A 12,500-nucleotide genomic window follows, 5' to 3' on the forward strand; every position below is an offset into this window, starting at 1 on the left:
TCTGCAGCTTCTTGCAGGGCCAAATCCTCAACTCGACCCAGTTTAGCAGTACTCATATATATCCAAACAGATTATGGTTATTGCTCTCTGATGTGCTTCATCCTGCTGTTCTATTCTCTTTCTTTTATGCATAATTATTGATCTCTTTTGCATTATTTACATTTATCTTTGTTAACTTATTTTCAGCATCGCTGAGTCAGTGAAAAGCATGCTATAAATAAAATGTGTTGTTGTTATTATTATTACTATATGCAATATATCCCATCCCAGGCTACTCAGGCTGTGATACCCTGTGAGGTTGTAGGGTGTACAGGTGAGGCCCACCCTGCAAAGCAGCAAGATGGGTGTGGATATTAATTAAAAGAGGTGTGGCTATTTATGAAAGAGGCAGAGCCAACAGGCAGGCGCACTTTGCTGACTGCTGTGTCTCTCCTGAAGGGCGGGCCAACCACTGGTCAGCGCTGATTGGAGCCTCCCACTCCAAGAGCTACAAGCTGTGGCAGTACGGGGGATACGCCAGCGAGGGGGTTCGCCAGGTGGCCGAGCTTGGCTCCCCCGTCAAGATGGAGGAGGAGATCCGACAGAAGGTAGGCCATGGAGTAGGCGTGGCTTAGAGGCCCCTCTGATGTACCACAGAAAAATGCCTCAAAGGCTCTCCAAATGGCCACTAATAGTACTGAGATTTTAGAGGCCAGGCTGGAGGAAGGCAGAGATGAGATGGCTTGAGACAGACAAGGTTGAGGTCGTCAACCTGGTCGTCAGTGTGCTTGAGTTGAAATTCAGCCCCAAACGTGGTGTCCAGTGCTCAGTTTCTGTCGCCGATGTCTGATCTCCACTGAGCCTCATCAAGACTCATTCTCATTCCTGTTATCCTGTCAAAGTTCCTTAGGTCAGCATTTGAACCCGTGCTGTTCCCCTACATAATCCTGGACCTCAGAAATAGCAGGTCAAAGGTTGATCAGTGAGAAAGTGAAGGGGGCTTTGCTTTGAATCTTAATTAGCCTCGTTAGTAGGCGTGGTCTTGTCTTCCTCATTAATTAATGTTAATTCCCTTTGTAAGGAATGGTGATCGGGCAATCAGACAGGACTGAGTGCAGCGGTGTTGAAAATGTCAACAGGCGTCTGCAGTAAAGGCGGTGGCTTTGACAGCCTTGTGTGTGAGTGTGTGTGTGTGTGTGTGTGTGTGTGTGTGTGTGTGTGTGTGTGTGTGTGTGAGTGTGTGTGAAAGCCTGGATCAAGTCCAGACTGAGAGGGGCGAATTTTAAAGGTCATACAGAAAAGGTTCATACCATACATGCACCGATTTATCTTTTAATGCAAAACCGGCGACTTCCAGTGCTGAGTGAGTGTGGCACCAGACTGCAGGTGGGCGGGGCTGGATACTGCAGGGTTCTTCTCCCGGGTCCCTGGGCGTCTGCTTCTCCCGGGTCCCTGGGCCTCTGCTTCTCCCGGGTCCCTGGACCTCTGCTTCTCCCGGGTCCCTGGGCCTCTGCTTCTCCCGGGTCCCTGGGCCTCTGCTTCTCCCGGGTCCCTGGACCTCTGCTTCTCCCGGGTCCCTGGGCCTCTGCTTCTCCCGGGTCCCTGGGCCTCTGCTTTTCTCCTCATTTTGCTCAGCAAAAATTCTCTTCCTCTAATATTTATTAATCACTCCTCATTTGGACAAGAAAGAATTATTATAGAATATGAAAAATATGATTATTTAATTAACATAGAATATTCATATAGAATGTAATTAATATAGAATATTAATATAGAATATGAACATTTGGGGGTTTTTTTTCCTCACTTGAAAGGTAGAAGGGAATAGATTGCATGATTAGGTCATCAGGTGATGTCATTCTTAACCTGGCCTTGCATTGGTTAGATGTTTGATTTGCATCAGATATCACCTTCATCCTCATTCAGCAGTGCGCGTGTGCCGGTGGTGTCATAGAACAGTTTTTCACTTTTTGTCCCCTGTAGGCTTCCATCCATCAGTCATATACTCTATCAAGGTTGTGTGTGTAATTGTTTTGGTCCTGGCTCGTCCATTTGTCAAACATCTACTCTGTTTCTGAGGCTGGGGGCTCTTCCGCCTCCTTCACGGGCTCACCCTCAACGGTGCTGCTTGGCTCTCGCTGACACCACCATTCGTCTTGGGCGGCAGGGGGATTCCACTCTCCACCGATGAAGCGTAGCTCCAGCCGAACAGAAACACAGCTGTTTTACGCTGGTTAGGACCACTGCTTTTCGCTTTAAATGATGTTTGTCAGTCTAGTCTAAATTTCTGTTCTATTTATTACTGAGTCCTACAGAAGAGTGTTAGTTATCAGGCCATGCAAAATCACACATCGCTAGGTAATGGTTAAAAATGTAACCTTAATTTACCATTACCAGTGCTGGAAAGTGTGTTATTTGTCGACTATTAGCTTGATACTACCTTTGGTGGGGATTTAGCTAAAATCTTTGGAATGAAAGGTGAAGCAGAAACCAGCCTCCAGGAACTCATCCCAAGTGAGTCACAAAAGTAACTATAGTAAAATCCTGGAAGAGCATCCCTCACCACATGTTCAATAGCATTCCATTTCTGCTTGTTTGTGGCATCGTAGCCTCGGGAGCGGTCAGGGACGGAATCGAATGCCTGCTCTTTTACGACGAGGATTTATTTATCTCTTTATTTCTGTCGTCAATGGCATGAGCTGCATCGCTAATGTCTGTCTGAGCGTTGGGGGATGTTGGGTGATTGCTGTGGCGAATATTAACCTTGAACCTTTTACCTATAGATTGTTTTGTAGATGCCTGCTTGGCACTCAGAAAGAAGCTTGGAATGGCATTATGATATATTCCGATGGCTTTGAGGGGGAGCAGATCTGGGAGACGACTGTCCTTGATGAGTGCGAGGGGTGCCTACGAGAGACTCCAAACAGAAGCCGGCGTTCATGGACGTCACCGCTGTCATTTTTGCACTTGTCTCGCGCCGGTCGTGACTTTGTGCTTTGATTCTCCACTGAGTGTCTTTCTCATCTGCCCTTTCCAACTTATAAACATGTCGGTTTTTCGCCCATCCTCCTGTGTGTCCTCTTCCAGGGACACAAAGCGGCAATAACGCATTACGGCGGTCTTTGAAGTTCTCGTGATGCCGGGTACTTTTGGTGGTTTTGGTCTTCAAAGAAAACATTTGATGTATCGATCTGATATAGCTGCTTTAATTAAAACAACCTGCTGTTTGCTCTCTTTCTGCATGATTGGGCATCTCGGAAAACCTGCACATGACTCATTTGAATTTATTTGAAGTGCTTTCTTGACAGAACTTTGGGTCTGTAAGGTAAACATGCGGCATTTCCATGCTGTGGAGATCAACTTTAGGATGCTGAAATGAGAGATTTTCAATTTTCAATTTAAAAAACAACACAGGAAAATAATAATGTACAGTTTTCTACAATACATATCAAAAGACATGCTGTCCTCAAATATCAATACTAGGTGTCAGTTTCATCCACACTGGAATGGTCCCTATGGTCCTATTGTATTCAATAACCCCCACAGCCCAATACCCCCTGTGTCATGCTGCATTCGGCTCCATTCTACAGCCCATTCGACCCCGGTTCTTTCATCCCTAGTTGAGGCAGGTTGGGCTGGCCGAGCGAAATAAGCCCCAGAGGGAGGAGCTCAAGGCGGGCAGGGGCGAGCTCCACCGCCTTGCTCATTCTGGAGTTGTGACTGGAGCGATGACAAGAGAAATATCCTCTGATGCCTTTTACCCACAGCCTCCAGCCAGCCGGCCCTTGGACGGCCGCCACGGGATTCCTGCAGTCTGCTTTGGCTGGGCCCGTTGTCCGAGCGGGTCTGCCAAGGACCCGCGGGCTGCTGAGCGGGTTCCCATAGTGTGCAGGGGAACAATTGTCTTGCTCCAGCGTGGCTGGTGGTTTTTTGGGTGCTTGTCAGTTTGGCTTTGGATGACTTGTGAAGATGTCCAGGGTTGAAAAGAATAAGGGTTATGAATCTTCTTTCAGAGAAGGGACAGCCACAGCAAGATGCTTGCACATTTTTTGTTGATGAAGATGCGAATGCAAAGAATAGAAAATATCTTTTCGGAGGCAATTTCTGTGAACTGCGGTCAAGTTTCCCAGGGTGCTAAAGAACTGAAGTTCTGATTAAATAACTTTTCCCATCCAATGCAGTTAATCGCAGGATTTATACTCTGAACTTATATTCAGCGTTCATTGTTCTGATGCACAAATGAAGCTCCCTGCATATCAGTGCTGTTCACTTTTAAGTTTGGTGATTTTTCTTATGTTTATTATGCCAGTTTGAAGATTTCAGTTCTTTTTCAACCTGCACATGAATTTATTCAGACATCTGTGCGTGCGTGCATGCGTGCGTGCATGCGTGTGGGCGTGGCCCTTTACACTGGGAATGTTGTCCAACAGTGCCTATGTTTTAGCCTTCAATAAACTAGGGATTTACTGCGGAATCTCAAACATTTTTGGAGGGCTTTGTCCACACAAAGCATCCTGATCCTGGTAGCTGACGTAGGTGCCTACCAAGCGAGGCCTACTCACACGGTCCGTAATGTCCATAATATACGTAATGTATATAATGTATATAATGTCTGTAGCAAGTCAAATGTTGATAGGAAAAGGGATTATTGGAATGATAAAGAATTATCCCCAATGTATCCTAAATGTATTACTGTGAATGAGGTGGCATCGTGTCAGAATTCATTCACATATAAATACGTTTCTGTATGTACAGCAGCAGACCTTCACATCATATGTTTTGTCATCTGCCAGGTTTTTCCTGTCATATGTAAGTCAAGTAAATGATCTCGTAATAAAACTAAAGCTTCTACGAGTAAATCTTTAGTAAAGGTTGAACTGAGGAACCTTAATAGAAGGTTCATTAGTAGTGGTGTTTTCATTAGTGCTGGTGTTTTCATTAGTGCTGGTGTTTTGGCCTTGGCAACTAATTTGAGTCTAATCGGAACTGAATGTCTTTCCTGTGTGAGATACAGTGGCACCTTCAGCGGGAGACTAAACCGTCCGACCGGAGTCGGTCTTGTTTGGAACGTATGATGAGGGCTTTACGGAGGGGGAAGGAAGAAGGTGGATAGTAAAACGTTAGTGCCGGGGGCAAAATCCACAGGGTGGTAATTCCGGACGTACTGGGGGAAGACTAAGTGGGCATAGAGATGATGGGCTTCTCTGTTTCTGCCCGTGTCGGTCTTCTGGGAATCATTTCTACAGACACGCTGTTTCCCTGTCTTTGCTAAACAAATCCCTGGCATCTCTGCCTCCAGCATTCCCACTCTCTGTCCCCCTTCTCTTTATAAGGGCTTTATTTTGCGGGGGGAGGTCTGTCCACATCACCATCTTTCGATTTCATCTCCATTCCTTGTTCCTTCCAGAGGAAATTGCAGAGCACCTCTCAGCCCCACCCTGTGTGTCAAGCGTAACTGCCCCAACACTCTCGTGCGGGGAGCGGGACGGCGGCGCTTATATCGGACATCTTTCGGCACACCTTTCGTCTAGAATGGGCTGGGAAAAACACCCCCCCTCCCACACACACACACCACACTTTAAAGCAGATATTAGCATTGCCCATATTGCCACCTGTCAGCCATCACGATCGCTTGACAAGTCGAGAAAAGGTGTGACGAGGGTGAAAATTTGGCAAGCGGATCAGTCAGTACCACCCAGCATCATCTGCCCCGGGCCGGGGCAGAAGATTACCGCACCGCACACACCTGCCAGGGAACACTGCTGTGTATTAAGCTCTCGGGTGAAATGTACTAAGCATTATGTGCTGCTACTCTCGATCCCTAGAGAAACGGGAATTCTTCTCAGAAGAGCTCCTCACTCCAGATGTGCCGGCCAATTGTTCCTCTATTAAGATTCAGTGGTGCTGTTTCCCAGGCGATAGAGCTTGGTCCCTTGAGACCTTTTTGAGTGAAGCAAGATTCATATCCCAGTACTCAGTTCAATAATGCAGCGCCACGCACATTATGCACCCTGCTTTCTCCGAATCATAAAAGAGCCTTCCTAAATCTGTTTGCAATAAGACTCCTTCTCCTGTCATGATTTTCCCATGTGTGTGGGAGCGCTCCAAAGGACCCGGCTACAGTAAATCTGTTATGTGGTGTCTCGAACCGAACCTGACATGCAGGCAGCGCTTAAAAACACACATCTCATTTAGAGAAAGCTGAAACGAATCAAGTTAACACGGACAACCTTGTGTGCGTGCACACACACACACGCACACACAAACACACACAAAGACTTACTTTGTTTCGCACTTTCTTTCGCACAACCACATGATCAGGCTGGTGACAGGCAGGAGGCTCTCGCAGTCCCTGAAGAAGTAAAGGAGGAGTGTGTGTGTGTGTGTGTGTGTGTGTGTGTGTGTGGTTTTATGCAGGGCAGGAGATATGAATTAATCACACATAACCTACTTATGATGCGTTTACTTCTAATGCAGTGTTTTGACATCAGATTTATGGCGTCAACAGGAAGTGGATAACATAATGGATAACCAAGTCCTTGCATTTGATTGGACAAGAGACATTCCATGAGATGGAATGTGATGTGATGTAGAGTAAAACAGTGCTGGGAGTTTGAACTTTATGCATCACATAGCTTTACAGGTGTGTTCTACTAACCGTTAATGACCTTAATGATCATTATCTATCTATCTATTATTATCTATTATCTAACTTTGCTGTTTACTCATCTGAATCACACATGCCACCAGAATCCTATTACACTGGTTGAACAATAATTGGAAATCTACGGATAAATGTACATGATGCAAATTAGCTGGCCTGTGATAACACAGACCTACTCAAAGTAGCTAGCAAGGTGCAGGAAAATGTTTGCGTTGCTTGGCAACAGCCTAGTCCCAGTCCAATTGTGGAACTATTTGTGTTGGCACGGCCAAAACAAAAAAAAACAAAAAAAGATTAAATAAACAAATACATCAAGATCTCTTGTTGCTTATCACTGTTAGGCCTGCGGCGTGCAGACTCACGTCTGCGACTGAATCGCAGACGTGCTGACATTCGGAGAATCTCCCTTTCATGTGATGTTGCTTAATTGTTACATCATAAATGAAGGACTCGGTCACTCTGCAGTTGAGGGTTCACCAGCCACTCCCATGGCTAAATCCTGTGCAGCTGACCTGGGGCAGAGTTGCACCCCGGTTGGAGCTGGATGGAGGGTCCCTTGTAGCGGAGGTGCTGCAGACCGAGCGGACGTTGAAATCGAAGTGTGTCACAGCCTGTGTACTGCTGGAGAGGTACCGCAGGGCCCGAATCTGTGGGAGGAAGCGCTCCATGAAGCTGTTGGCACAGGCGTCTAAAAGACTAGTTTGAAAGCCTCGCTCACAGAAATAATTACACTTCCAAATGGCCAAGAAGTAAAAGCTTCCTGGAAAAAAAATGGAAATTCAATAAGCAGAAAGGCTGTTTGGACTTGCAAGAGAACCAACGGCACCTACACAGAGGGGGTAGCACGGGTACTGGGAAGAGAATGCTGTGAGAAGAAATTAAGTGTGACAGCCTTGGAAATAATTCCTCTGACTGTGCAAATGTGGACCGTCACGTGGAGGCCTAGAGCCTCCGCGGCCACTGATGGCACTATTACAGTCAGGAAGAAATATTTGCAGGGATGACTCAATCTAGGCCTGGCACTCTTTATTATGTTCAAAGTGTTACCCCCCCCTCCCCGCCCCACACACACACACACATAAAAACACACAGTGTGTCTGAAGTGGGATTTAGTCTTAGGAGGTCCTACAGTGAGGCAGGTTGCCTTTCGAAGGCACGACTTCTCCTCCACCAGGGTCCTCCATGGTCCCTGCAGTCCAGTACTAAAGTACTAAAGTACTAAAGTACTTCGGTACTCCGGGCCCCTAAGAGTGCGAGTGGATGCAGCCTGTGGCAGAGGGTGTGCATGCTTGCATCATTCAGTTGCTGCCTCCCAACCAGTGCTGAAATCTAATTTCATTGGAATGGTTTTATAATAATGGAAGAATAGGTCATCTGTGGTCATTACTGATAATGGATCTGCTTGTAATTGCAATTATATCTCCATATAACATGCCTGCCTGTTGCCATTAGAGTTCAGATGCAAACTGCTTTATCTGTGTGAGAGGCCTAGTGATCGTGGAGAGTGAAGTTAGCAGTGTGGGGGAATCTGTGGCTCTCTCTCCTTCTCCCTTTATTGTTGGAGGAATTTACAAAATAATTTATAACTTCATTCTCCATTCACGAGCTCTACATATCAACGACTGCCCTGCTCTCGCTGTAAATGGAATGGGAATGAATTGAACACCTGGGGGCACAGAAGCTGAGAAGCTGAGGAGAAATCTTAGCGGGAAATCTCATCTATTCCTCAGCAGCCTGTCTGCCGTGGTTTCCTGACTCGCAGTTTTAGTTGCTTCTGCTGTTTTTAAAGGTACAACGGTTCGTTCGTATTGAAGCAATGGCGTAGGTTTGATTTCAGCTTTGACGGAATGGTGGCGGGGGGCGGGGCCTATGTTATGAAGTAATATTACTTATGTATGCTTGCACAGCAGGGTCATGTCTATTACTGCAATTTCTGGTAAATATATTAAGGACCATGTGATCATGCAAAGCATGCTAAATTATGCATATGCATATTCAAATGCAGGTGTCAGGGATCGAGAGCTAATCAATGTCTATTCAACACATGGAAACCTTGGCAGTGAACCAGATGACATCTGCATCATTTGCAGATAATGGTGACAGGATGAGGCAATCTGCACGGTTACGCATGGAATGAAAACAATGCGGATTTCCACCCATCATTATATTAACTTAATGAATAATCAAGGTATTTGCATAGTATTATCAGCTAATGATGTCTTTAGCATAACAATTAGCTCAGGCGTGTTGAGAGAGCTTTGGAGTTGTGTATGTATGTTAAACAAGAGCTTGTGTGTCTGTCACTGAGGAGTTTTTTGTTTCCCAAAATTGATGTTTAGTGGGTGATTAACTGATTATGATGGTGGTGAATTAACATAACTGGATTCAGCTTGGGCAGTGTGTAACACTGGCACACGCCTTGTGCTGCTCTGTGTTTCACCGTCAAACTGTGAGCCTCTAGGTTGCTTTCCCTGTCACAAAGAAGCACTTCCTACTACCGGCCTTTGACCTTACGTCGTTCGTGCCAGCTTTACGCACTGCACACCGTACAGGAAGGACGGCCCTGGAAGTGTGGAAACCATGACTTAACCGAGTCGGACATTTTGTAATGCCAGCTAATTTTATCTTAGCATCTTAGTTTTTTTTTTTATCAATTTGGAATGATCAGTGTGTTTCTTTCTATTAGATGTAAATTGATTTATGCTAAATTAGTCTTATTTACTTCAGCCTTCTCTTGTTTCCCGGAATTTTTTTTTTTCAGTCTGAAAATAAATGCTTTACATGATAAAATGGAAAAAATAAGATAATTTTATCTCATGAAACTTTAAAGATATATCACTCTGCCATTCATGCAGTGGCATAGGATTCATTTCAGCTTTGGGCGAGACGCTGCTCACGCAACACATTATATGAGTAGTGTGAGCAGACAAAAAAAAAACGCCTATTAATGGCCGTCTGTTTTTACACGCCAGAAAAGCGGTGCAATAAAAAGTGTCACAATTACCCCAATTTTCCCTGCATAGAGAATTATGAGAAGTACACCTGTCAGACTTCCCTGATGGGTGCGTTAGGACGCTGTGTCATGGTGAGCTTACGGAGATGTTAGTTAAACTTAAATGCGGATGGTGTTTCCTCTACAAGTCTTTGCTTTATTTATTCATGAATAATTTGCCCAACAATATACTTGTTCTAATCAATCAAACGGAAGGTATTATGCTACTAATGGCACCGCCAGAAGACGTTCGTGCTTAGGTTATATTTTGTCACACGATGCCGAGATATCAAACGCGACAGGTGAAATGAAACAATCTTCTGTCAAAATGAATTAAAAAAAAAAAACAGTTGAACTACTAATATATAGATTTTAAATCAATAGGCTTGATGAACGGGGGTATGAACCCTTTCGTTTCAGTGCTGTGTATTTACAGGCACAGCTTAGCAGAATTCCACCTCTGGTTCCCATTCGTGTCCCCAGCACGCTTCAGAAGTGGCACAAATGGAAGGCAATAATTCATGTTATTGACGAGGTAAATTTGTTACATGTTTTATCAGCTGCTGTGAACTGTAAATGAAAACAATAGTCTATGCTAGATTTCACTTAAACATGTTTGCTGTTAACTGTGTAAATTAGGCTAACACATTGCTTTTATATTGCCCTTAAGTTAATGCTGAATAGGGCATTTTAATTGTTCATTTTAATTAAATATGCTTGAATGTGCTAATTGTAATTTTCTTGAATTATATAATTTTATGACATAATTACATAATATTAGAAGTCCTAAAATAGGACTACGTTGCGTGTAAAAAGGTGTTTGATTGAGCCAGTGGAAGCTACATGGTCTGGGCAGTAGGACAAACCAGGAAAAGCTCAGATTACCTCTGATTAGAGTTTTGCCCACATCCTAGAATATCTGTTCTCTATTATCTAATGAGAGCCTAAAATTAGGACACGATTCATTTCCCATATCTGCAGCTATTTTAAAGAAAACTTTCTGACCTGACAGTGAGGAATGGCTGTGAAGGAGTCAGTGTGATTAGATATCTAATCTACACATCCGCTGCATGTTGAGAGATTGCGTCTCTTTGATGAATATGTATTGCATAGCCCAGAGGGTGATTTAATAAAAATGCGTGTGAATGTCAAGCATTTATTTTAGTAACTTTCTCCCTGATTGCTAGTAATATTTGTGAGACCCAGCAACACACACCTGCTGTTTGGTGTGACAAAGGTATGGACCTGGCCCTTGGGTCCAGCATTCATTTCATTAATAACTACTACAACCCAACCTACAAACTAACAATTATGCTTGAACGTTTCCCTTAGCAACTGTAACCAGGGACCCAGAACCAATAAAAGATTTTTCTTTATGTGCACTGATTGTTAATTGCTTTTTCATTCATTCGTGTTATTGGTCAAAAAGTGTGGCAGATGGTTTTAATTGGGGGGGGGGGGGGGGGGGCTGTTGCATTTTGTCAGAAGCTGGATACACAAACTATTCCTATTGGCTGATTAAAACAAAATTATTGAACAAAAGGTTGCACAACAAAGCCTTGTACAGGAGGCAGACCTCTGTGCATACATCCTAGGAGTTTGTCTCTTTTAATCTGCTGTTGGGCTCGGAGTCACATTCTTATCAACAGGCATTCCAGGTGATAATATCTATTAAAATCTCTAGATTAAAATATGCGGTGTGTCCATGATGTGACTGAGTGAAATGAGCAGGAAATGATCCGCCTTATGAATGTTTTTGGGATTCATTTTATGTTTGACTAGTAGCTCATGTGTTGGAGCCTGTCCACCATCTACTGATGGAGTTCTATCTTCTTTTCCCCAGACACAGAAATCTTAAACCCCAAACCCCTGAACCTCTTTGTCCAGGTCCAGAGTTTGTGGTCTGTCTCTTGGATTATGCTGACCTTGGAGACAGACAGCCACCATCTACGGCTACGCTCTGCTAACTTGTGTTAGACTCCCGTGAATTCTGTCTACTCCACCATTCTAACCGAGTCCCTCTTTGTTACAATGGAGTCCCCTTTTATTTAAATGACACATTCTGCATGGCTTAGGAAGGGTTGCCAGGTCCCTCAAATTCCTACCCTTGTCTTAATTGCCCGACTCGATTACCCCATGTGTCACATCCCATTATGTGAGCATAGTCCTTTTGAGCACAAAAGACAAGATAATTACAGTGGGATGGCCTGGACGCTTTGGAACACAGAAAAAAGTCTATTTGCATCTCCATGGAGTCAGGCAGCCAAAGCTCCAGCTCTAGAACAGCGCTGTGCTTTCGACAAGCGTACAAGACGTGAGCATTGTGGCTGTGTTTTCTTCTGTAGTCAGCTGGACCTCTGTTGACATCACATGCTAATGGCACAACTGTGTGTGTGCGGTGTCGAGAGCACAGGAAAACCACGAAGAGAATGGCCGATCGTAGCTGACGGGCCCCGGGGCGATCTCACGCAGCGGCAATGTGGCTCAGGTGTGCTGGAAGGTAGCGAGGGAGATCCCGCGACCTCGAGCAGGGTTGTGACACAGATAGGCGGCAAACCGAGTTCTGCCTGCTGAGAGCTTTTTGGAAATTCCTGGTCAGGCTTGAGAAGGGCACCTATGTATGAAGAATACAGTGAAGCTTGGCTGTGAAATAATGGTAGTGTGGAGTATTTGTAATGCTTGAAGCTTTAACATATAAATGCATAAATAATGAGGTGTAGTGGGGTTGGAGGTGGGAGCGATGTTTTAGCACTGAGTTGGAAACTGAGAAAAAAAGTGAAACAATGGACATTTTTATGGCTCAGTTGCACGTCGGAGAGCCTCCCCGAAGGAGAAAAAGAGCAATTATGGTCCGCAACAATTTTA

General features: G+C 44.6%; 1 protein-coding gene across 1 annotated transcript in view; it reads left to right on the top strand.

Moving 5' to 3' along the window:
• The window catches only part of spon1b (spondin 1b), a 66,764-nt gene that overhangs the window by 15,495 nt on the left and 38,769 nt on the right, over window positions 1-12,500 (top strand). The window contains exon 6 of the mRNA XM_035532257.1: window positions 439-587. Within this exon, the coding sequence (XP_035388150.1) occupies window positions 439-587 (149 nt within the window). The remainder of the gene's footprint in view (window positions 1-438; window positions 588-12,500) is intronic.

This window comes from Electrophorus electricus, chromosome 12 (genome assembly GCF_013358815.1).
Source record: "Electrophorus electricus isolate fEleEle1 chromosome 12, fEleEle1.pri, whole genome shotgun sequence".
NCBI classification, from domain to species: domain Eukaryota; kingdom Metazoa; phylum Chordata; class Actinopteri; order Gymnotiformes; family Gymnotidae; genus Electrophorus; species Electrophorus electricus.